The sequence below is a fragment of the Anabrus simplex genome, chromosome 5, assembly GCF_040414725.1.
Source record: "Anabrus simplex isolate iqAnaSimp1 chromosome 5, ASM4041472v1, whole genome shotgun sequence".
Lineage (NCBI taxonomy): Eukaryota > Metazoa > Arthropoda > Insecta > Orthoptera > Tettigoniidae > Anabrus > Anabrus simplex.
Genome location: NC_090269.1, coordinates 92621902 through 92645477, shown reverse-complemented (window position 1 = coordinate 92645477; position 23576 = coordinate 92621902). Strand labels below are relative to the sequence as shown.

General features: G+C 37.7%; 1 protein-coding gene across 2 annotated transcripts in view; it reads left to right on the top strand.

Moving 5' to 3' along the window:
- Positions 1-23576, top strand: part of Ubr3 (Ubr3 ubiquitin ligase) — a 526217-nt gene that overhangs the window by 137122 nt on the left and 365519 nt on the right. For both annotated transcript variants that reach the window (XM_068227568.1, XM_068227567.1), the window contains exons 7-9: positions 4404-4632; positions 6409-6588; positions 12844-13070. In XM_068227568.1, the coding sequence (XP_068083669.1) occupies positions 4404-4632; positions 6409-6588; positions 12844-13070 (636 nt within the window). The remainder of the gene's footprint in view (positions 1-4403; positions 4633-6408; positions 6589-12843; positions 13071-23576) is intronic.

The window sequence follows — 23576 nt, the reverse complement described above, 5'->3', positions numbered from 1 at the left end:
ATGAATGTAAGAACATTCGTTATGAACAAAAGATCAATATATTTAAACACATACCTGCCATCTTTCCCGATTTAGGCTGGAGACTCCCGATTACATGTTATGAGTCTCATTATGATAGCTGTATTGGAGTACAGAATGTAAAAAGTTTCAAACAGATTTATTAAAAACCACCATTCCAATACTTTACAGTCTTTAAGTTTAAGATACAAATGTTACACATATGTTAAAATGGGACATGTTTCGCTTAAGCTTTGTTCGCATCTTCAGCCACACTTAATCTAAAGCTAAGTCAGGGCCCTGAACTGGGTTCCTCATTAAAGTATAATACACGCTTTAATACAAGATAAAACAGTCATAAAATCTAGTCTGTGGAGAAAGCGATGCTTAAATGTAAATTCAATAATAAACTTGTCATAGTATTATATGTACATGGAATGAATACTAGTGTTTGTCTAAAAATGTACAAGTTGATTATTTGTAGAATGAGACATGGTCATAATAATCTAACATACAATTGGATTGTACAAAATTAGTTGATATTAATGAAGCGTGGATTAATTAAAATATCAAAAAATAAATCTTCGAACGTTGTTTAATGAGAATCAGGTACGTAGAATTACAGTAGAGTTGTTGATTCCAAGTAGTTGCGTAATAAGGTCAAAAGGCGCTTAAAGCATCAGTGTAGAAGTGTTATGTCTCTTTCATGGAATAATCTTTCTAATAGATTGTAGTCGTGAGCTGTCTAGCATAGATTCAACAAATAGGGTGTTCAATCAACCCTTAGATGTGGGAGAATTCGCAATGTGGCGGGTGTTGAACAGCCAACCACTTGCTCTGATGGTGAAAATTTTTCAACCAGCTGGACTCTAATTAGCTAACCACGGGTCAGATCCTATAGACTTCTCTCCTTAACAATAGTTTCCACCAATTGGGCTACCATCACTACTTAAAATATTACAGCATTAAAAATAGTAGGCCTGTGGTAGTTTTTTGTGTACTGAATGCTTGCACTACTACTGTAATTTAACTACATTACAATGACATTTATACACACATCAACAAGCTAACAGCTACTACAGTCACGACTACTTTCGCAGTGGACTGCTTCACTTTAATTTCATGTGGCTATTTCTAGCCGAGTGCAGCCCGTGTGAGGCAGACCCTCCAATGAGGGTGGACGGCATCTGTCGTGTAGGTAACTGCGTGTTATTGTGGTGGAGGATAGTGTTATGTGTGGTGTGTGAGTTGCAGGGATGTTGAGGACAGCACAAACACCCAGCCCCTGGGCCACTGGAATTAACCAATGAAGGTAAAATTCCCCGACCCGGCCGGGAATTGAACCTGGGACCCTCTGAAACGAAGGCCAGTACGCTGACCATTCAGCCAACGAGTTGGACCACCGTTTCACAGATCACAAACAACATTCATGAAAACAGACAATGCACGAATGTAATCTTTTCATGATATAGATGATCTGAAATGTGAAATCCTGCTCAAATCTCAAAGTATGAAGACGTGTTTAACAATTTGGCAAACCTACAACTGGTGCTATCATCTTATAGTTACATTTTAAATCTTTATAGAACTGAGTTGCTTACATGGTCAGTGAGACATACATATTTCTAGTGTTGTATATTCACAACGCTAGGCAGATCTGTTGTCAAATCACTTTCGTATATCCCTTTCAGACTTGAAAGAAAACTGGCGATGTGAATTTTTGTTTGTTTGTCAAAAACTGACTAACATGCTCTTAAATATATTTTTAGTTTATTCTACAAAATTCCCCCGCCCATACAATTGTGTGTGTCAGGACTTAATTCACTACTTACAAAAAAAGAAAAAAGTATCTCAATGCATGTGAATATACATATGTACATGATCAAATGTTCTATACCGAGCTTGATTGCTGCAGTCGCTTAAGTGCTGCCAGTATCCAGTATTCGGGAGATAGTAGGTTCGAACCCCACTGTCGGCAGCCCTGAAAATGGTTTTCCGTGGTTTCCCATTTTCACACCAGGCAAATGCTGGGGCTGTACCTTAATTAAGGCCACGGCCGCTTCCTTCCCACTCCTAGCCCTTCCCTGTCCCATTGTTGCCATAAGACCCATCTTTGTCGGTGCGACGTAAAGCAACTAGCAAATGTTTAATTTTACAGTGAGGAATAATTTAAAACAATTAAATCTTCGTTCAAACACAAGTAAATATTACATTTTCTACACTGAGGACGAGTTTTGCTTTCACTGCCCTTTTGGCAGCAGCAGCAGCACTTTGTCGTCGGATCTGAAAGAAAACTGGAGGTGTGAATTTTCGTTTGTATGTCAAAAACTTGCTAAAATGCTCTCAAATTCATGTTTTTACAGTTTATTTTACAAAATGAGAACTTTTGGCTAAAAAAACAGAACCCATACAATTGTGCATGTCAGGACTTAATTCACTACTCACAAAAAATAAAAAATAAATTCAGATCAGTGCATGTGAATTTATACATGTACATGATCAAATGTTCTATTTTACAGTGTGGAACAATGTATTTTAAACAATTAAAATCTTAGCATCACATAGAGTACGAGTTCTGCTTTCACAGTCCTTTTTTTGGTACAACCCAGCACTCTTGCATGCATTGCCTGTAGGGAAACCTAGCCTGCACACTTGTGCGTATCAACATTCAAAACCTCATGGTATTACGTACGATGTTGTAAGTTCACAATTTACGTTCGCTAAATAATTTACACACTTCATTGATTACATTCTGATATTCAGTAGAGCTTCTAGATTAATATGAATGGAATAAATAAATACTTATTTTAGGCATTACTGCTTCCCGCCATCTTGCCGATGAACTGTATTTTTAAACTCTCCTTCCTGCCCCCTGGAGGTCAAGCGCTAAATAAAAACAACTGAAGTACATGCTGTGTGTCTCGCACAAGCACTGCAGTCCAGTCTAGCGCAAAGAAAACTTCAAATAAGCTCAGACATAAATAAAAAATTGTGCGTACACGGTCTGAAAGGGGTATATCAATTTGATATTGAATGGTTTGTTATTGACGTAATAACCCTTCGTTGGTGTGCATTTAATTCAAACTCATATACCAGTTTTGTGATGTTAATTCTTCTTCTTCTTCTTTAGGAAATTTTATCTCATATATATATGTGTGGGAGGAAATCAAAGTTGAATAATGCCGTTTTTCCATTCATATTTATATCAGGAGCTTGACATTAGCACAATACAACATCTAGTTCTACGGCTCAGAGTGGGGCGCCCATCACTCGCGCACACGGTGAGGTTGTGTACATTAAATTCTGTGGTACGACAGTTGAGATCACCTTATGATGCATATCCCAGACTATAAGAGAAGACTGTGTGCAAATGAGAAATGCTCTAGCATAGTCCATACACCGGGTGAAAAGTATGATGTTGGCTCTGCATAAGATGTTTCATTCCATTCCACACATTGGGAGTCTGAATCGTTACAGAAACCCACAGAAAATTATCACACCTGGGTGGGGATAAGTTATGGAAGTGTAAACTGAAGAGCTCTAAATCGCAATATATATTATACAGGTACTGAAAATATAATATTGTATGTATATTTTATTTTAGTAAATAAACAACTCAACAATAACTTATATCATCATCTCCACGCTCATTGTCTTCATATTTTCTTTATATTCTCGGAGCAAACATGTGTTGGTACCTTGTAGACTACTTAAGTGCTTAGCATTGCACATATGCAACACTCTATTTCCGAGACTAAACATGTTTGCTTTGAAATAATGGATTTTCCTTGAATTATACCCTATTCTAAGAATGTTAGAAAAAATTGAACATTTCATAAAATTTGGGCATTCAAGGGTTAAGAAGAAAAAGAGACTTCCTTAACAGGCAAGCAAGATTGTATAGGGTTTTTTCCAATTACAATACCAAAACACAGACTGTTACTCTGTACCTCTGGACATACGTTTGAATTTCAGGAGATTTTGTGTGCTATGAATGTTTAAATGAGATATAATACTTTCTTATATTTACTTCTTGTAGCTGGTTGTCTTTTATCATGGTCATTCATTTTTTCTTTGACAGTGTCGCTCATATGTTTAACTTGCTGTATATCTGTCATGGTTTTTCTTACAGACTATTTAAAAAAAAAAAAAAAAAACACGAGTTCAATTCAGAGGAAATATTTGTTTATTCAAAGAATGTACAGTATTTGGTTTTGATTGAGCTTTTGATCCTTACTAGTTTTATCTACATATTTTATTTGTTAATGACTTTTGTGTTATGTTTGGAAATACAGTAATCACTTCATACGTACGGTACTGTAAGGTTGTAATTGTACTACCAATGGAACAAATGACTACTTGTGAGGAAATGTATTGAGAGATGCACTGTTATGCTTGTTTTACAGGAAGCACTGACGCGGGCGTTTGTGCTGCACTACAGCCGTATCTCCATGATGCTAGAGCGCTCTACCGATCCTGACACCCTGTCGAACAGAGTTGTTCACGTTAGTGTTCAGCTTTTCTCCAATGAGAGCCTTGCCTTCCGAATGGCAGAGAATCTCAACCTTTTGCATGTGATGGTCATCAGTCTGAAGTACATGATGAGCAAGATCCTCATTCAGAACACACTCCATGGTAAGTACAACTGTGGGAATATGTCAGTGAATAGCGTCATGTATATGGTGGTCATCAGTATCAGGTAATAAGTTATGGAAAGGAACAAATGGTGCAAATCAAGCTATATATAGCATGATAGGATTAGCAAAGTTAACACATAATAGGGCAAGGTTGTTTGGCATTATTTTTTGAAATATTTTTGTTGGGGGCTCAGAAGAGGATGTAGAATGTGTGCGGTTTCATGCTTATTCTTGTCTCTTTCTCCTGCTTCCTTATCACACAATGACCTGCCTGTATGTTCATCTTATGTTGTGTTCCTTTTCTTGTTACTGCTTATCTACATATGACATCAACAATTTAAACTACATATAGGAATAAAGAATAACAAAACACATATGCTACAAAACTGTTTAGATACCTCTTTCTACTCATTTGAAATCTGTCATTGTTAATGTTTTAGCATTTTTTGACTTACGACTCCATCTGTCACTCACAACTACGGGCTAATTGGAGAACGATCTTTCAGCATCAAGATTAGATAAAGGGCTCCAAATTCATTTTCATACTGCCACAGAAAACACTGGATGTTGAGATTTAATTGAGCCAGGCTGAATAGCTTGAACTGTAGAGCGGTGGCCTTCTGAGCCCAACTCGGCAGGTTCAGTCCTGGCTCAGTCTGGTGGTATTTGAATGTGCTCAAATACTGGCACATAAAAGAACTTTGCGGGACCAAATTCTGGCACTTTAGCATCTCTGAAAATCGTAAAAATAGTTCATGTAAAAAACCATTACTATTATCATATTTAATTGAGCACAGTAACTCTGTCAGATTCATAAACTGTCTGAATTATCACGCTGGTCTTTCACCAACTTTTTCAGTATAAATTAGCCTTTCAGGAATTCAGCCTTGCTCAGTTTCTTTAGAAATGGCAATTTCTTCTGGTATTCTATAAGAAAAGATTTATCTCTTGTCCTTATTGTGTTCCAAGGGTTGAAAAGGAAACATCATCTTTCCAGTAAATATTTTGTTGGATCATCGGCAGGAAATTCCTTTATTTTGCAGATACACAACTGCACTGCTTTTCTATAGTTAGATAAACTTTCTTATTAAAATATCTCCAAAAAAAAATATATCCACCTATTCAATGCAATAAAATACATATGACATTCACAATTGGTATCTGGTGTCCACAGTTAAAGTTACGGTATTCAGCATGGTACAGCATGGGCTGTAATGATTGTAGGAGTCTGAAATTTTGTAGATTACTAACTAAGCAATGCGCTCGCGAATTATGCCACAAAAATTATTGGTAGTTATGCTAGTTACCAACTTATAAGCCCAGATTGGTACACTGGTGAAATGCTGGCTACCAAGGATGTTTTAGCTGGAAAATGTATAATGTCCAATAAGGGACCAATTATATTGGATTTACCGCTGATTAAGACATAAACATTGATAATACAGGTTGCTCTTTAGAAAGGGCATCACACTGGACAGAACTACGAAGCAGCCTGGTGAGGACATATTTGAGGTTGATATACATATTGAATACATTTAGAGTCGCAGTATTTGGAGTGCAGCAGTGTATTTTTTTTTTTCTTGTAAGCTTAAACTACAGTATCTGGTTAAAAGTGGGGTAGCAGCCTCTGTTCTGAACACGTCATCAATACAACTGCCATCATCCCCCCAAATCAAATAATTCAGTTCACTGTTGCAAACTATTAAATAATTTCCATTGTTTTCAATTTCTATTTGTGCAAGCATTGTACTAATGTGGTATGTATGTTTTTCAGATGCTGATAAGAATTTCCATTATGTGGTGGATTGTGGGCGGCAAGTTATGAAAGAACATTGCTATTGGCCACTAGTGTCTGACCTGAACAACGTATTGTCTCATAAACCTGTGGCAATGAAATTCATGAGTGATGACAACCTGCTGGAGATGTGGTTTGCCTTCTTGTCTATGTTCCAAGGTTTGTGGCTAACATTGTCTTTCTGTTCAATCAGGTTAACAGTTTCTTTCCTCTACTTGTTTCTGCTCTGTATTATTTCAGTACGTGTTGTTAATCTTTATAAACAGAAATGTAATTTTGTCTGTTCACCTAAACTGTTTGCCTCATACTTCATTTTTATCCTAGGCTAAATATACAAAAAACAAAAAGTTGGTTCATTTCAATTTTTTTTGTCAGTCTGTTGTTTGTGTGAACATTTTTGGAAAGACAGTTTGACATATCTTGAAACTTGGTATTCAAGTCCAGGAATATTGAGGGTGTACACTAAGCTAAATATTATTTGATTTGTGTACAGTGGAGTAGTAATATCAAGGGAGACCAAAACAGGGAAAGTTATATTTCTCCATTAATATTAAGCTGTACCAAGAAATTGTACTTCTTATATTTTATGATTAATAATAATAATAATAATAATAATAATAATAATAATAAAAACAGAATGAGCCTTGCAGTTAGGGGCATGCAGCTATGAGCTTGCATTTGGTATTCGAACCCCACTGTCGGCAGCCCTCAAGATGGTTTTCCGTGGTTTGCCATTTGCACACTGAGCAAATGCTGGGGCTGTACCTGAAGGCCATGGCTGCGTCCTTTCCACTCCTAGCCCTTTTCTTCCCCATCATCGCCATAAGACCTATCTGTATTGGTGCGATGTAAAACCTATTATAAAAAATGCAATAAACAAACCATGAAATATGTAAATGTCATTGATATTTATGTATCTTCTCTCTCATTCTTCTTGGTTTATATTGTTGTCAATCCCCCCCTCGCCATTCTCATTGTTCTCTCCCTACAAGATGTCTTCTGTACTGTCAAATGCATTTGATATATCACACTTCTAGAAATTCTTGGCTGTTTTTGCATAATCAGATCTCATTTTATCCACTTACATATCAGCTGCAAGAAGAATCTCTTGATTTTTTCGGTTGACTTGTATGTGTGGCTGCTACCTGCCATCCATTTGGTGTGTAATAATTTTGGGTGTGCTTTAAAGATTCTCTTGTTACAGGCAAGCTTTCACTTCATCTTTCTTGTGCTTGCAAAAGCTGTGTATCACAATCATTTAACATTAACCCCAGATGATTTTTCCATACATGTTTTTGCCGAAAGAGCGCAAGGGTTTTGTCCGTCCTGTCTTTTTTTTTTTTTTTTTTGAGCCATGACTATTATGTCAGGCACACATGATTTTTGGCATAGTTTTACACCTTATGATTACATAAGGTGGCAGTTTTCTCCTCCTAGCTGAGGTGCACAACGTCGAGTTGCCCATCCTTCCAGGGAAGCACTCTTCTCCTTTTTTGTGAACCGTTGTGTGCAACAGCATTTAGAAATAAACTGGAGTCTGATCTTTGTTGTCCAAGTTGGTAATTACGCTGCTGCCACATAGTGGTATAGCAATGGAATTTGAAGATTTTCTCTTTCTACACATCGGGCAGCCATTGACAATGTTCATTGTTCATCTCTTTGAAAGGGAATTTCTTTCAAAGTATCCAGTCAGCCAATCTCAGCTAGCTTTGAAGTCCTTAATTCTTATCTAATAATAGATAATGCTTTTAACTTACACCTTTCAATGGAAACCACTCAACCAAATTGCTGTTTTTCCTTGTTGTACTTGCACATTTTTCTTTTCCTCGTCTGGACACAGTTCTTTGCTGCTTGGCCATGAAAAGCTCTACTGCTACCAATAGTTTTCATTAAAAAAATGTATTTTTTACTTTATCAGTTATGAATGCAGCTTTTTCTAACTTCACATTTCCTACTTGTTGCTCTGTTACCTTGTATTTCTGATTCTTCAGTGTTTTTTCATTTTTCACTGATTTTTTTTTTTTTTTTTTTTTTTTTTTTTTTTTTTTTTTTGCACACAATATTAATTTGCAAATTGCAAGCACTAAAACAAATAAAGACAGCCCACTTCTGTGACTGTCCAAACAAGAATGAAACCAAGTGTAAGAGTCTCTGTACACAGGAACGTAATGGAAGATGTGATTGTTGCAGAGAAATGAGTTGCTGCCAATCTTTTCCCAAATAATATGTGCATCCTGATATTCAGTTTTTTGTTGTTGTTGAAAAAGTGTGGGTTATCTTACTGTAGTAAATACAGTAATATAATAGGTTTTTCTTTATTTCATCCTACTAAAACTTCACTGTTAAATTCAAGTACACTGAAGAAGATTGTGTCCGTAAATTGTGCAAAGTTTTAACCCTCGTACTTACTTCAGTGAATCGGTCATCAGTGCTCTGCATTTAGGCCTGTTGCTCAGTTGTCAAATTCGCTATCAATTATTTGATAATTAATTCCAACAAGTTTACTCGTCTAATGTCATTCCATGCAATCTCTCCACTGACAGCTCGAAATGTACCATAATGAACCTCGATAATTCGAAATCGGTTAATTCAAAATCTCGCCTAATTTGAAGCAGCTCTCGTTTCTGGAAACATCAGGTACGGTTTTGCATGTTATTTAAATTGTTAAATTCAAAATACGGATAATTCGTAATTCGAAGAACAATGTCGGTCCCGTCACCGAAATTCAGACTTTTAATTCGAAACTACCTTTACATTTTGAAAAAAATAGTATTTTACAGAGTAATTTAAATTTAAAAAATCTAAGAGGTTTTTGACTACATGTAGGGTGCTTCGGCTTTTCCTGAATCCAAACTATTCCTCTGGGATCTTGTCAATTTCCTCTGTTAGTCTTATCTTCACAAGATTCGTCAGAATTTTGAGAAAGTTGTTCTCTGGCGCGATTCCCCAGTACGAGTTTGGGTCAAGTGGCTCTCCTTTTCCCTTGTATATCATTCTAATTTTTGAGGTTTTCCACCTCACCGGGATTTTGTCCTGTATTCAGACATAAGTTCATCATGTTTGTGATAGCTGGGATTAAAACTTCCGAGGCTGCTTTGATGTTCTCGTTAATTATGCCATCCGGGCCTGCTGCCTTCTTGTTTTTCAATGTTGATATAGTGTTTCTAATTTCTTCTGTTGTAAATCTTCTGATGTCATCATATTGTCTTGTTATTTCATGAGCTTCGTTGACCCTTTGTTGGTTTAGGATGTTTGTGAAGTGAGTCTCCCAGATTGGCATCTCTATTTTCCCCATTGTCTGTGACTGTCGTGGCTTTAGAGCAATGTAGGGGTTTTCTTTTGCTTCTTCCACCATTCTTCTGGCCTCGAGTTCTGTGAAATCGTCTCGTTTCTTCTTTAGAAGGTTTTTATATTCTTTTCTGAGTCTGCTATATGTGATCAGGTCGTCCTGATTTTGAGTGCGTTTGGCCACGTGAAGGGCTGATATGACTCTCTTTCTCTCTGTATAGTATTGTTGATTCAACCATTTCTGTGCCTTTCTCTCGTTTATTGTGGAGGTTGCGGCTTTGATTATGTCTTCTAGCGCTGTTGCAGCAGCATCTAGGTCCTTTTCCTGAATCTTGTTTTCAAAGATGGTAAGCTTGTCTCCATTTTCGCGTATTTTATTCACGTCTATCTTTCTGAAGGTTCTTTTCATATGGTTTGTTTCCTGTCGTGTGCCTGTAGACTCTTTCAATTTGAAAGTAGTTGTCACTGGACGATGTTTCTTTATTGGTGTCACCGCGTCGGAATATAACACCTTATGGTCTGTTACTTCTAGATCGTTGCCTTTGTACAGGATTATGTCTATGGTACTGCTACCATTATGTGCGAAGTATGTGTTGTCTTCTCTCTTACTAACCAGTGTAAATCCCTCTTCAGCCATCATCTGTCGTAGTTTCCTACTTCTGCAATCATACTTATCTGGCCTACAGTTTAGGTCGCCCACTATAATAATACTTTTTCCCGTGGCCGTCTTTCCTAGAGCAGTCATCACGATTGCTATGATGTCTTCAATTGGGGTCAGTGGTTCGATGTATAGGCCTACGAAAGTCACTTTCTCAGACTCCATTATTATGGTGTCTTCTTGTTCACAGACGCAAGATGTTCTTCCTATCGTTGGTTTGTAGAAGCAGGATATTCCTTTTGTAGGTCTTCCCCTCGGTCCTTTTTTTGCAGGAATATGTTTTGAGTAGAAACCGGGGATTTCTATATTGTCCGTCACGAAAGTCTCTGTCAGGATGAGTATGTCATGGCTTCTTAGGAGCTCGCCTTCAGTTAATTCTAAGCCGCTTTTAAGTCCTTCAATGTTCCATAGTAGTAGTTTAAGCTTCGAGTTCTGCACCTCTGCTTTGGGGACGAAAAAACCTGTACCTTCTAATTATGGCCCCTTCAGGCCATTCTTCTGGAACTGTGATTTTGTGAAGCTCGTTTAATGGTATGTCTACTTTGTAGGCTTTTAGAGTTCCTTTGGATTTTATTTCCTCACATTCTATTATTTCAGTCACCTTTAGTTTCCGGAGGTGTCGGATAAGTTTCTCCGGAGTGGAGTTATAGTGGAGGCGTCCTATATAGAGCCACGCTTTGCATACGGCTGCCTGAAGTGGGCCGTCTGTTGCGTCCGTTTCTTGTTGGGGTTGTTGCTGCGTGCCCACTACTATTGGGGTCATCTTCTGTTGATTCGCTCGGCGCTTCCTTCTTGCAGTCCATGTTTGGTTGTTTTCATCGCTGGTTGATTCGTCGAAGTCTACTTCCTTTTTGTCATTGTTTACTGAGATCTCTTCGTCTCTCTTGTCGTTAATTAAGGCTCTTTGTGTAGTTAGTGGGTTGGGAGATTTTCGCGTTATTTCTTTCGGTTTAGTTCCGCTTGGTACATTCTCAGTTGTTTTTGCTGTGGTCACGGACCCAGCTAAGTGTGTAATTTGGGTTCTGATTTTGTCATCTATTAAATTTCTTAGATTGTTGGTGAGATGTTCTATCGTGGCTTCCATTTTTTGTATTAGTTTTTGGGAAATTTCTTCCAGTTTATTTTCGACTTCTATTTCCAACTCGCTTGTTATCGCGGGTTGTTGAGTATCGTGACGTAACTTCTTACTGTCTATGCTGAAAGAGTTGGCCCGGAGGCCGCTAGGTATCGGTTCTGTAATGTTCCTGCCAGAGTAGTTGGTGGAATGGCTACTTGGTGTCGCCCACATAGCTGATTATTTTAAAATAGTTCTGCATCACAGTCATGCTTTCTAGGTGTGTACACCCCGGAAATATCAAGTAGCCAATTATCTTTCAAAATGAGCCTTACACCTAGAATTTCATGCTTCTTATCCTTAACTTTTCATAGCTGACAAATTCTTCCTTCGCCAGTATGAATACTCCCCTTCCTTTTGAATCTTTTCTGTCTGTATGATAAAACACTGAAGTTCTAGGAGAAAAATTCTGCAATCTTAATATAACTTCTTAACCATGATTTATTGCAGTAAATATATTTCTGTTACTTCCTGGTCTCCGCAGAGAGAGGCTGCAATGTTGTGCAGGTTGCTGTTAGGTCAGGGAAGATGTACTCAATTCTGTCTCCTAAAGAGGTATATTCATTTGGTGCCAGTTTCATCGTGGTCCACTTCCTCATTGAGTACGTCGAACTGTTTGGCCTAAGAAAGGACCTTCGCATGCTGGAAACGCTTACACTAGCTGATGACAAGAATACTGATAATATCATAATTCTCTTTGAGAGTGAACTCTTTCAGTATAGTACATATAAATTTCAAGTGTTCTTTTTGCTGTGTTAAGGCCGGTTTTAGAGTTCTAAAATAATAATTTTTTTTTTCTTTACGTTGTTAAAATTCATCATTCAGTATATTTTTTTTGTTTATGTATTTTGTTAAGTTGTACTTCCTCTTAAAACGACAATTACATCCACTACCACCACCGCCCGATGGTATTAGGTTTACAAGGTTTAAGGAGTCTTTCATTTTCACATCCTTCATGGCCCTTCACTGTCTTTTGCCAATACCTCCATTCTTTGAATGGACCTCTACCTCCATTCTTTGAATGGACCTCTTTCACTTTTTCTCCAACCAATGTTAAGGGAGGATTATTGCATAGTTCTTCTTCGTCTTGAAGCCGCCGCCACCACCACCACCACCACCACCACCACCACATAAAGGGAGTGTGTGCTATCAGGCTCTGCTCTTTCCCAAGTAATGTTATGTGTGTTTACGCTTCACAGATTCAGTGTACAGACTATATTAATAGTGTTGTTACTTATACCTAATTCCATATACATCAGTTTTTATGATAACAGAGGATAAATTCACACAATTTAAAACTTCGAGAAAGGAATGTTTACCTTAGACAGTACCTTGAGTCCCTTTCATGTTGCAGGTATGAATGTAAACCAGCGCGAGCTGACCCAGCATGTGGAATTTGAGCCCAACACATACTATGCCGCCTTCTCTGCAGAACTAGAGGCTAGTGCCTACCCCATGTGGGCACTTCTCACCCACTTAACTGATGCGTCTACTGTGGATCTCACTAAACGGGTACTGGCCAACTGTCTGACCGCATTGCAAGATTGGCTTGATGCTGTTAACTTCACCCACCCCAACACAGTAAGTAACTATTGTAGCTTGATGTAATGAAATAGTACAAATCTTAAATAATTAAAAACTGAAGACAGTATATAAAACATTTCACATTAAAAAATGTATCTATACTTTCCTCAGAATTTTTTAAAAGTTGGTATTTATGTGTCAGTCATCTTCAGAATAAGAAGAAAATGCAGTATTTAAATTTCTGTCATGTATGTATGTACGTATGTACATCATAAGAAAATGGCCAAACATAATTGAATGAAAATATTTTATTTACGGTCATTGAAGAAAGTACTAGGCTGTAATAATTTTAATTGTGTAGTTTAGGGGAAGATCTATAAATTAATTTTCAAATACTTGAAATTGTACTAAAAGGCCTCTGTATTTTGACCCTCGAACTGGAGATCATTTATCGTGTAGTGGCAGGGATATTGTACCGGCATTGCAGACTTGAAGTATAAATTCTGCCAAGAATCAGTCACCGAACAGTGCATAATTTTATTCAGGAAATTACAAGGAATATGGTGATGAGGATGTTACTGAAACAGTTACCTACAAAAAAATGTTACGACCAAAAACGATTGACTTTGTTTAAATTATTTATTTTTGCAAATCTTTCATTGTATGTAACATGTATAATAATTTCCTTACTATTATTATTATTGTTATTGTTATTATTATTTGTCGTTTAGGCCTACTGAGGACCCCGGGGCTCGTATCTACTCTTTGGTAAAGTTGTTGCTTTCTTCTTCTTCCAATACTCCTTCATTTGCTGACTATGAGCCAGCTTTCTCTCCTCTGTCAACTTAGTTCCTGTAGTCTTCTTACTTGTAAGGGACGTTGGGAAAACTCCGTGTCGGATGGCTTGACGGAACAGTAGTCGGTGATGAGTTTGACCCAGTGGGATATGTAGATGTTCCATATCCGACTTAACTGATGTGATCCATTTGTTCTTAGAAGCCTTGCCTTTTCCTGTTACTGTGAATATCCTGTTGGTGAGTCTTTTGGAAGCCAGACGGGCCAAGTGTCCATAAAAGGTCAGGCGCCTTTTCCTTATAGATGTGACGATGTCCTCCTGGTGTTCATACAGTTCATCATTACGGCGGATTCTGTAAGTGCCTCCTTCCTCTCTGATTGATCCTAATATCCTCAGGATTTTCCTCTCTTGTAACTCCAGCTTTCTGAGTGGGCCCTTCCTGTCCATTACAAGGCACTCAGAAGCATACAGAGCAGATGGTTTGACGACCGAGTTGTAGTGTCTTGTGTTTGAGGTTCTTGGAGAGGCACTTAGATGAATAGATACTACGACACGAGTGATAAGCCATTTCAAACTTGGTACATCTGGCATCTATTGCTAGGTTCTCGCTCTGATTCACAGAGATCCATTCTCCCAAGTACTTAACTGCAGGCACTTTTCGTATGGCAGCGTCTGTGAGAGGAATTGTAGAAGGGGCCTCCTTGATATTGGTCATAAATTGTCTGCTGGATGCTGATCTTCAGACCAGTCTTAACAGCTACACTATAAAGACTCTGTAAGTTGCAGGTAGCCTCCTCTATATTGTTTGCCTGTAGAATGAGGTCATCGGCAAAGGCTAGGCACGGGACAATGAGGTTGTCTCTCTTGTACCCAAGCTTCAATCCAGCTCCCAGTGGTAGCATCATTCTCCATTCCCTAATGATCTTTTCCAGAAGAGAATGCAGGAGAGACCATCACCCTGTATAACTCCTGTTCTGATTTGAAAGCTTTCGGATAGTTCACCTCTGAACCTAACTTTGGACATCGTGTTCTTCAAAGTGGCTTGAACCAATCGTAGGGTCTTCCCATCCAGACCAAGTTCCCATAGTATGGAGGAAAGTGTGTCTCTGTCCACAGAATCATAAACTTTCTGAAAATCTACTAGGACCACCACCCAGGGATGTCCACCTCGGCTTTTGTAATTGAGAACTGTCTTAAGATTGTGTATCTGTTCTGGACAGGATCTAGTCTTACGGAAACCAGCTTGGTATTCACCTAACTGTGAGTCTAGCTGTGTGGTGACTCTATTATCATCATCATCATCATCATCATTATCATCATCATCATCATCATCATCAACACTGGCCACATTGAACCACTTGAGTCTTCTATGTACACTTTTTCTTTGAAGGTTGTACTGTTTGATTCTCCTTATTTGCCCAGTACTTCTTCATTCGTTCTGATCGCAGTGTTCTTAATTCGTCTGAAATCTCTACAGGCCTTCTGTGCATCATTTTAGTTGAAAATTTGCAATTCTTAAGAAGGGTGGTAATTTTATTCTTGTTCTCTGCATCTGTAATTTTGAGTCCAACTGTTTTGAGATCCTCTTGAATTTCTTTAATCCAGTGCCCTCCTGCCTTCTTTCCCAAATTTCTCGTCACTAGTTGTCGTAAAATCCTGTTTTCTGATAATCGTAAGTTGTGAAAGAAATAAGAGATTTTCTTCTTCATCATGCTGGTAACTGGAATTCCCTTATTACTGTATAACACATCAGTAATCTTCCCCAAGCTAATCAGCAGATTACAGGCTTACTTGGTTCGAGCTCCAAATAAAAATAAATGTTAACTGAAACTAAACCTTGGATTTATGATGGGGAACATATACTTACTAACATGGATAAGACAAGGTAAACTATAGCTATATATCGTATTAGAACATGGCGTAAGATTGAGGAAATATACTGTACACTTTAACACATGACATGAATAACAAGGTTTTATACTTTATTCAAAAATATATTCTTGAAGTTAAAACAACCAAAAGTTAGCAACTTTGCACTGATACACGCATTTAAAGAATTTAATTACTTTAAACTGAGCTTGCATGCTTACACTACACTCCTGGCTTGTTTTGTTTGTTTATTGAACTTTAAGAATGAGTACATCTCGTTCCTGTGACATTGCTGTGGAGATCCTAGCCTTACACGTTATCTAGTTTGCTTCGGAAAAATTCCTATTCTAACTGTATACAATTATCTGAGTGATGAGGCCAGAGTGAAAAACAAGAAAAAGAATGCAATCTTGGATCAGAACCACACTTTAAATCAAATCAAAATAAAATGCACAAACAAATTTAAGAAATATCACATATCATATTTTCCATTTAAAAATCAAGTCGTGCAACATTCATGCTTGTACTTTTGCACACTTCCGATGAAAAGAGATCAAATAATAACCATCAAAATAATTTAAGCAACTCGCTCTCTATTCAAGTGTTGGTTCCTGAAAATAATCACATGCCACAAATATAAATAACAGAGTGTACTTCAAAATTCAATGACACCAATACGGACAACTCGGGTAGATGCAGTGCACCATTACAACTTCAGCAGAAACAGTACTGTATGACGTGGACATTAACACAAACCAGCCGCTTCAAAAAAACTCTCCTAGGTAGACGCAAATAAATTACCCTCACCGGACAGTGGTGGAATAACAAAATAGTGGAGATCCACGTCCCTAATGCAGCTAAATAATTTGGTTCCCATACTCAAGAAACATGATACAGAGACTTATAAAACTTGCTGCAAACAATTTCTACCCAAGGCAAGTCTCCTAGATAAATCCAATGATGCTCGCCTTTACTAGAGAACACATTTCGAATAGCATTAGGGCCAAGGGAAAAGGAACATACCCAGAGGGGAAGCGAGGTGGACCGAGATTGCTTAAATTGACATACTATACATGGCGTTGACTATCCCATTACTTAATATAAATTCATTCGAACCATCTCAAAATCACACACGTGCACATTATATTAAATTTAAACAGATGATCGACTGCTTCAGTGCTGGTTGAAAACTTGAGATTAATCCACAATTTATTCAAATTCTACATATTACAGTAATCCTGAAAGTTACTGAACTATCTCATATTACACTACCAGTGAGTAAGAATGAGTTCCCGGCAGTAATAATAATAATAATAATAATAATAATAATAATAATAATAATAATAATAATAATAATATTATTTTCCAAAGATGTCTGAACTCTCACAATCTGATTCATCCTCTCGTATGAAATACCAATAAAAAGTATGAAATACCTATGAATTACACTATCCACTGAGCTAAGAAAATAAATAAAATGAAAACTGACTCCATGCACTAGTCAACATTTACTGTACAGTATTTACCAGTTATCAGAAAGTCAATCCTGCATCTTTAAGAAATTGAACTTAGGACATAGTCCTGTGGGATACGTAGACGTCCACTATGTTACATACTATCCACTTCATATCCGTATCGACTATATGATCCAATTAATTAATTGAAGGAACAAGAATCCACCTGATCGATACTTTCACTTTTATTTAGCCTTAGGCTATTTCAATAGACATTAAATTAAAAGTTCAGAACATGTTTCGAATGCATTGCATTCATCATCAGCTGCTTACATTTGGCAAAAGTAAAAATTAGCTAAGAACAGTCTCACAATTTTCTTAAAACCTTAAAAACAAGTGTTAGTAGTGCATGTGTGAATGGATGTGGGGGCTAGAAGGGGGGATGCATTGAAGGCAATTGTTAGTTAACTATGACTTATTATTAAAAATCTTAATGTTAAAAACACTGATGGACTAAAATATAGTTCACTATAAGTCTTGTGAATTTTCCGTAAGTTCGTTGATTACTGAAGAACTTGTATGCACTATGTGAAGTATTTCTGTTGAACTGTTGGTAAAAAGTTTCCTTAAGAAGGCATCCGGTGTTTTCACGTCTCTTATCTTCTGTTGGGTGGAGAGGTGTGGCTTGTTTCGAATATGAAGTTTGCTATTTGTAGTTTGAATTGAAAAAAGTTGGATCGTCTGTATCACGACCTGTAACCGGCAGGAAAAAATGCGGCTATTAGTTGAAATTTGAAAAACGTGACGGATAATAAGTCTTTGAGTGTTGGAAAGTATGGAAGTATGAACTTACCCTTGCCTTGCATGTTTGTGAAAACACCGGATGCCTTCTTAAGGAAACTTTTTACCAACAGTTCAACAGAAATACTTCACATAGTGCATACAAGTTCTTCAGTAATCAACGAACTTAAGGAAAATTCACAAGACTTATAGTGAACTATATTTTAGTCCATCAGTGTTTTTAACATTAAGATTTTTAATAATAAGTCATAGTTAACTAACAATTGCCTTCAATGCATCCCCCCTTCTAGCCCCCACATCCATTCACACATGCACTACTAACACTTGTTTTTAAGGTTTTAAGAAAATTGTGAGACTGTTCTTAGCTAATTTTTACTTTTGCCAAATGTAAGCAGCTGATGATGAATGCAATGCATTCGAAACATGTTCTGAACTTTTAATTTAATGTCTATTGAAATAGCCTAAGGCTAAATAAAAGTGAAAGTATCGATCAGGTGGATTCTTGTTCCTTCAATTAATTAATTGAAGTCCACTACAGCGAGTACAGTATTTAGAAGGTGCTAGCATTAGGGCCGAGGGGAAAGGAACATACCCAGAGGAGAAGCGAGGTGGACCGAGGTTAGGGAGTTTTCCATCCGTGAATTCATCCGTCATTTATTCAGAGGTAACAAAATATTTACATTATCATAACTGAAGCACCCGTTCAGTAATAAACCAATAAACTTCTATTGGCCTTGTACATTCATCAACAGCGAACAGACAATCTATTACCAAAAGGTAATATAAAAGAAATACAAGTATTACCAGAATGTAACATTGAACTAATACAAATTATGAAAATGGAACGGCCTTCAGCTGGCCCACAGGCCCCTGGGCTACGTACCTGGCACACCCACACAGCACAGCACAGCACAGCACACCCAGAAGCACAACCCTTCCCCAATTATACACCCATTCGCTGCCACAAGCATTAACCTTTCACTTCATTTCAGTATACACATGCAACATATACTCACGACTTACACTCCGATGCTCGCTGCCCAGCAGCCTCGGGTTCGAAAGGAACCCCAAAGTAGATACTCCGACAGAGCGACAAATAAATAATGAGACTCAAGCACTGGACACAACCAGCCACCAAGACTACACTTGAGAAGGGAAGGGGAAGTAACAGTGGGGGGAGGGGAGGGGGGGACAACCAATCTTGAAATAGCAAATCACACACCACCACACTCAAATCATAGCGCAGGTGCACTTCAAAGTGTCTGTAAGCGTCTTTTGAGTCTGAGAGTAATTTGAAGGTTCTTGTTATATATTTTTTAAAAATAAATGGAAAAACATCTGTGATAGTATATAGCGAGAACTCCATTGTCATGATAGTTTTTTTCTGTCCCTTGAAAATTCCTATATTAAACTATTATCCTTCTGTTACAGCGATAACCCTATCCCAGACGCGTCCGTTATTACGAGTGATTTAGCATACGTTATCAGATATGCCAACTATTACGATTCAATCGTAATAATTACGAATTTCCCATCACAATTACGCCTTTACGAATCGCACACCTCAAATTACGATTTTTTGGTGATCTTCAGATCTAAGTGTATGAAGTGTTCAGAAGTATAGGCAAGGAATGCCATTACAGCTTTAATTCTCAGAATATTATTTTTGGATTTCTCGGTAATCATTTATACCCTTTTCCTGTCCCTCATTTGAGAATATTTCGAGTTTTCTCGCGCCAAACTCAGTGTGTGCTTCCGTTACTGGAGAAATCGGCACCTGTGAAGTGGTATATCTTGCGGAGCTGTTGTCTTTGTTCATCGCATGACCAGACTTCCATTCAAATGTGCGAGTTGTTTCGCCTTTGTTTTGGCGGCGAAGTGGTGAGAAACTCAGTTTCATTGTGGCTACTTCGTGCATGACTGTTGAAGTATTTATTGCGATTTTGGTTGCCAAATTTACATATATTGCTCTTGTAGGATATATGCTAATCGTGTGTTACAAAATGCGAAAGGTTTGAAATAATGAAGCGATTTATTGTGCAGGAAAATACGTGTGGTGACGTTACCATGATTAGTGACGCTAGTAATAAACCAAAAGTAGTTCAAAATTTAGGGAGGAATACTCGAAAGAATGGCCCTGTTTATTGCGTTCCTCAAAATCTCATTCACGCATGTTTTTGTAGTGTGTGTATCCGCGAATTTTCAGTTGCGTATGGTGACGAAGAACAAGAGTGAGTTCTGTGCTAATATGAACACCGGGTTACGTAGCGCATACCTATCTACGAAATGTCACTGTAATATTTGTCCCAAATGGAACATAATAATTGCTTTTATACAAATAAACTCGAAAATATGGGGTAAATTAAGAAATAGTATGAAATGTTTTACTTGAAGAGAATGATATGGATACATACTTTACTACCTTACAACTATTTTTTTTCTGCTACGTCGCAGTGCTTCCGTATGTGTTTTGTTTGTCAAACACTTTTGTGTGTGATGTCTTTGCTCACTGAAGTTGTTTGCATTAATTAGGTGTCGTTTTCCTCATGTTGCTCATTCGTTTTGTGCCCTAACTCATTCATAAATGATATATTTATTGGTCCAGGGATCATGCTATTTTCCTTTCAACAAAAAAGTAATATATTTATTTTGCTGTTTGAACTGTCCGCGCTAGTCATATGGACAAAGATAATGTGAATTCACAGACATAGCAATCCCATTCGTCAGTGCTAGCCCTGGACCTCAAGAAAGAAACAAAAGACGGCACGAGAAGCAGAGTACAACATAAGTGATTTCTGTCTAAAGCCTGTAAAAACGTATACATATTTCTCTAGTAACGACGGTATTGCTCAATTTACCGCAGATTTTTCACTTAATTTGTGTAAAATGAATGATTATGTTCAATTTGGGACAAATATTACAGTGGCATTTCGTAGATAGGTATGCGCTACATAACCTGAACACCGAACTGTTAAGTGCTCTGTTAGGCTGATGACACACGGAGCGGTTTTTGCCGAGTCGGCGCATGTTTCTATTGTATCAGATGGGATGAAACAGACAGAGCGGTGCTCGCCGTCAGGCGGCAGATTTGCCGACTCGGCCTGTCGTCTAGCTGGCGGTGCAGCGAGCATTTTGAAGACTTTGTGCGCGCTCTAGCGCCATTGATTCAGCTGAATCACGGCCAACTTGATGCTTCGCTCTAGTCGGGCGTGGCTGAATTTACGCGGCGATTGCATCATTAGTAGGTATTCTTGTATTAGATATCATGAAGTATCTTTGAAATTCAATAATATACACGTAAAAGGACATATAGAGTAAGTAGACTTTTGGAATAAGAATAAGAACAATCCTTTATTTTTCGGTAATTTTAGCTACCTTCCTCACCTAACGTCACGCTCACTAATGTGTTTTGTCCACTGCCTGCTCGATACGCACCCGATGACTGCTTATAAGCAGTCATTTTAGATGCAGTTCGAGCAGGCAGTGGTTTCGTCACAGTCGGCAAAAACCGCTCTTTGTATCAATCACAGGCGGCGGCCGACGCGGCTGCCGACTCGGCAAAAACCGCTCCATGTGTCATCAGCCTTAGTGCAGAGGAAGCACACGATATCAAACGGAATGGCATGTCACCAGTGTACGTTTACCAAACAGCAACTACAAGCTGCTAAGGGCAGAAACTACAGTACTCAACAAAAGAAATGATCCCTCAACCTTCCTCAGATATGTACTCCAGATCACGTGTTACTGTAGCAGGTAAGAATGATACACTCTTTATATGACAGTCTTTGAATATATGGTTGAATTGTATGTTGTTCATTAATTTTTCAATGATATGTACATAAGTAAGATCTCGAAAAAAGAAAATTCTACGGCCGCCACGCCACGCCACGCCACGCCCGTCATATCACCCCCCCCCAACCCCCGGTGCCCGAACGGCTACATTACGAATTACCTTCTTGAAAGTTGGCATCTCTGCGTTATTTTTTCTGTTATCGATATTTATGCACTTCATTGATTATATTGAATGCGATCTATCATCTTTGGTATAGTTTTTGCACTATGTGCACTAGTAAGCTTTCTCGTCAATATTCAAACTCGAAGGGAATGTCAGAGTCTATTAGTAATACTACCAACTGGAGTTCTGTAAACACAATTCGAAAATTAAAGAGAACATGTTTCCGTTTTTTTAAATGCGTGAATAACGTGGCCGATAACGGTATTTAACTTGTTAGAAATAAAGGCTTAAGTAAACGATCGCATAATTTAAATGCTACGTACTGAAATTAAGTAAGGTCATATACCTCAAAATATGGCAAAGAGTGGATGACCGATTTCAAAGGTTAGTTTATTCATTAAAAATTCGTTAGGACGTTTTTGCAGGGAGCAAGGAAAGAGAATGTTTTAAGCGTGATAATGTACTATTGAATACACGAATCAGAACTATCCAACAGAGATATGTCAACACTTGATATGTTGTTTTTCCTTTTTCTGACATGCATGCATTTAATCATAGAATCTCAAGGATAATGCATGCATTTTACGGTCAGGTACGTACAGGTACAGTGAAAGATATAGGCTATCTACCGTTTATAAAGACGAGAGTATTAAGACATGAAAAATATGAGAGAACAAAGACGAAAAGTTTTTCCACTGGGTCTTATTAAATAACAGTATCAAAATGTGTGTAAAACAGCAGACAACAAATATAAAAACATTTGCCCATAAAAGTATCAGCACATTATTTGCAGATCACACTGTTTGTAAAACAAATGTCTGCTGAAACCTTATATTTTGGATCAATGGGTTATTTATCTTTGTTTTCTCTTCGATCGTGAATTCTTTGGAGGTTGAACTCGGCCATGTGCGAGAGGATTGCTTTGACAGTCATCTCAAATGCGACAGCACTTCGATCAACTTGAGTCAAAACTTGAAGGTGCAGATTTCAATATATGCGCCACCGTTGAAAGATGCGGATGCCTGTTCACTTCCGGGATTTTAATTTTGTCTTCTTCTATTTTGGCCATCTAAGGACAACGGAAAGTAACCCTGTGCATTCATCATAATCCTTCTTTTCTTGACTTCCAATAATTCTTCATCCTTTAACTTTGCTGTTTCCTCCTGTGTCCAGATGTTATTACCTTTCCTCTTTTCCTTCTCCTTGAAACCCTTGAAATTTTGTATCAAACTTCTGAAAGTTGTTCTGTCTTGTATTACATTGTCTGTTATTCCAATCTGTCATGTTTTTACTCCTTGGATCCACTGGTTGCAATTCTTGCTCTTGCAAACATGGTTAAACACTAGTTCTGTCAATCTACTGTTATCCATCCTGATTATGTGACCAAAAAATGTAATTATCCTCTTTCTGATCGTGTCTAACTGCCTTTCATTTTCTTCGTCTTTGTATAAATCTTCATTCCTCCTATGTCTAAACTCTCCTTCCTTCATTTTCAATGGTCCTCAAATTTTCATCAATATTTTTCCTTTCTTTTTTCTCTACCTCTTCTATTTCACCAGTTTTTATAGAGAACATGCATTCTGTGGCATATATTTTGTCTTTATTAATAAGCAAAATCACTTTTTTTTTTTTTTTTTTGTAGTATCTATAACTGGGCTACACAAATATGCACCACTAGTCAACTTCAC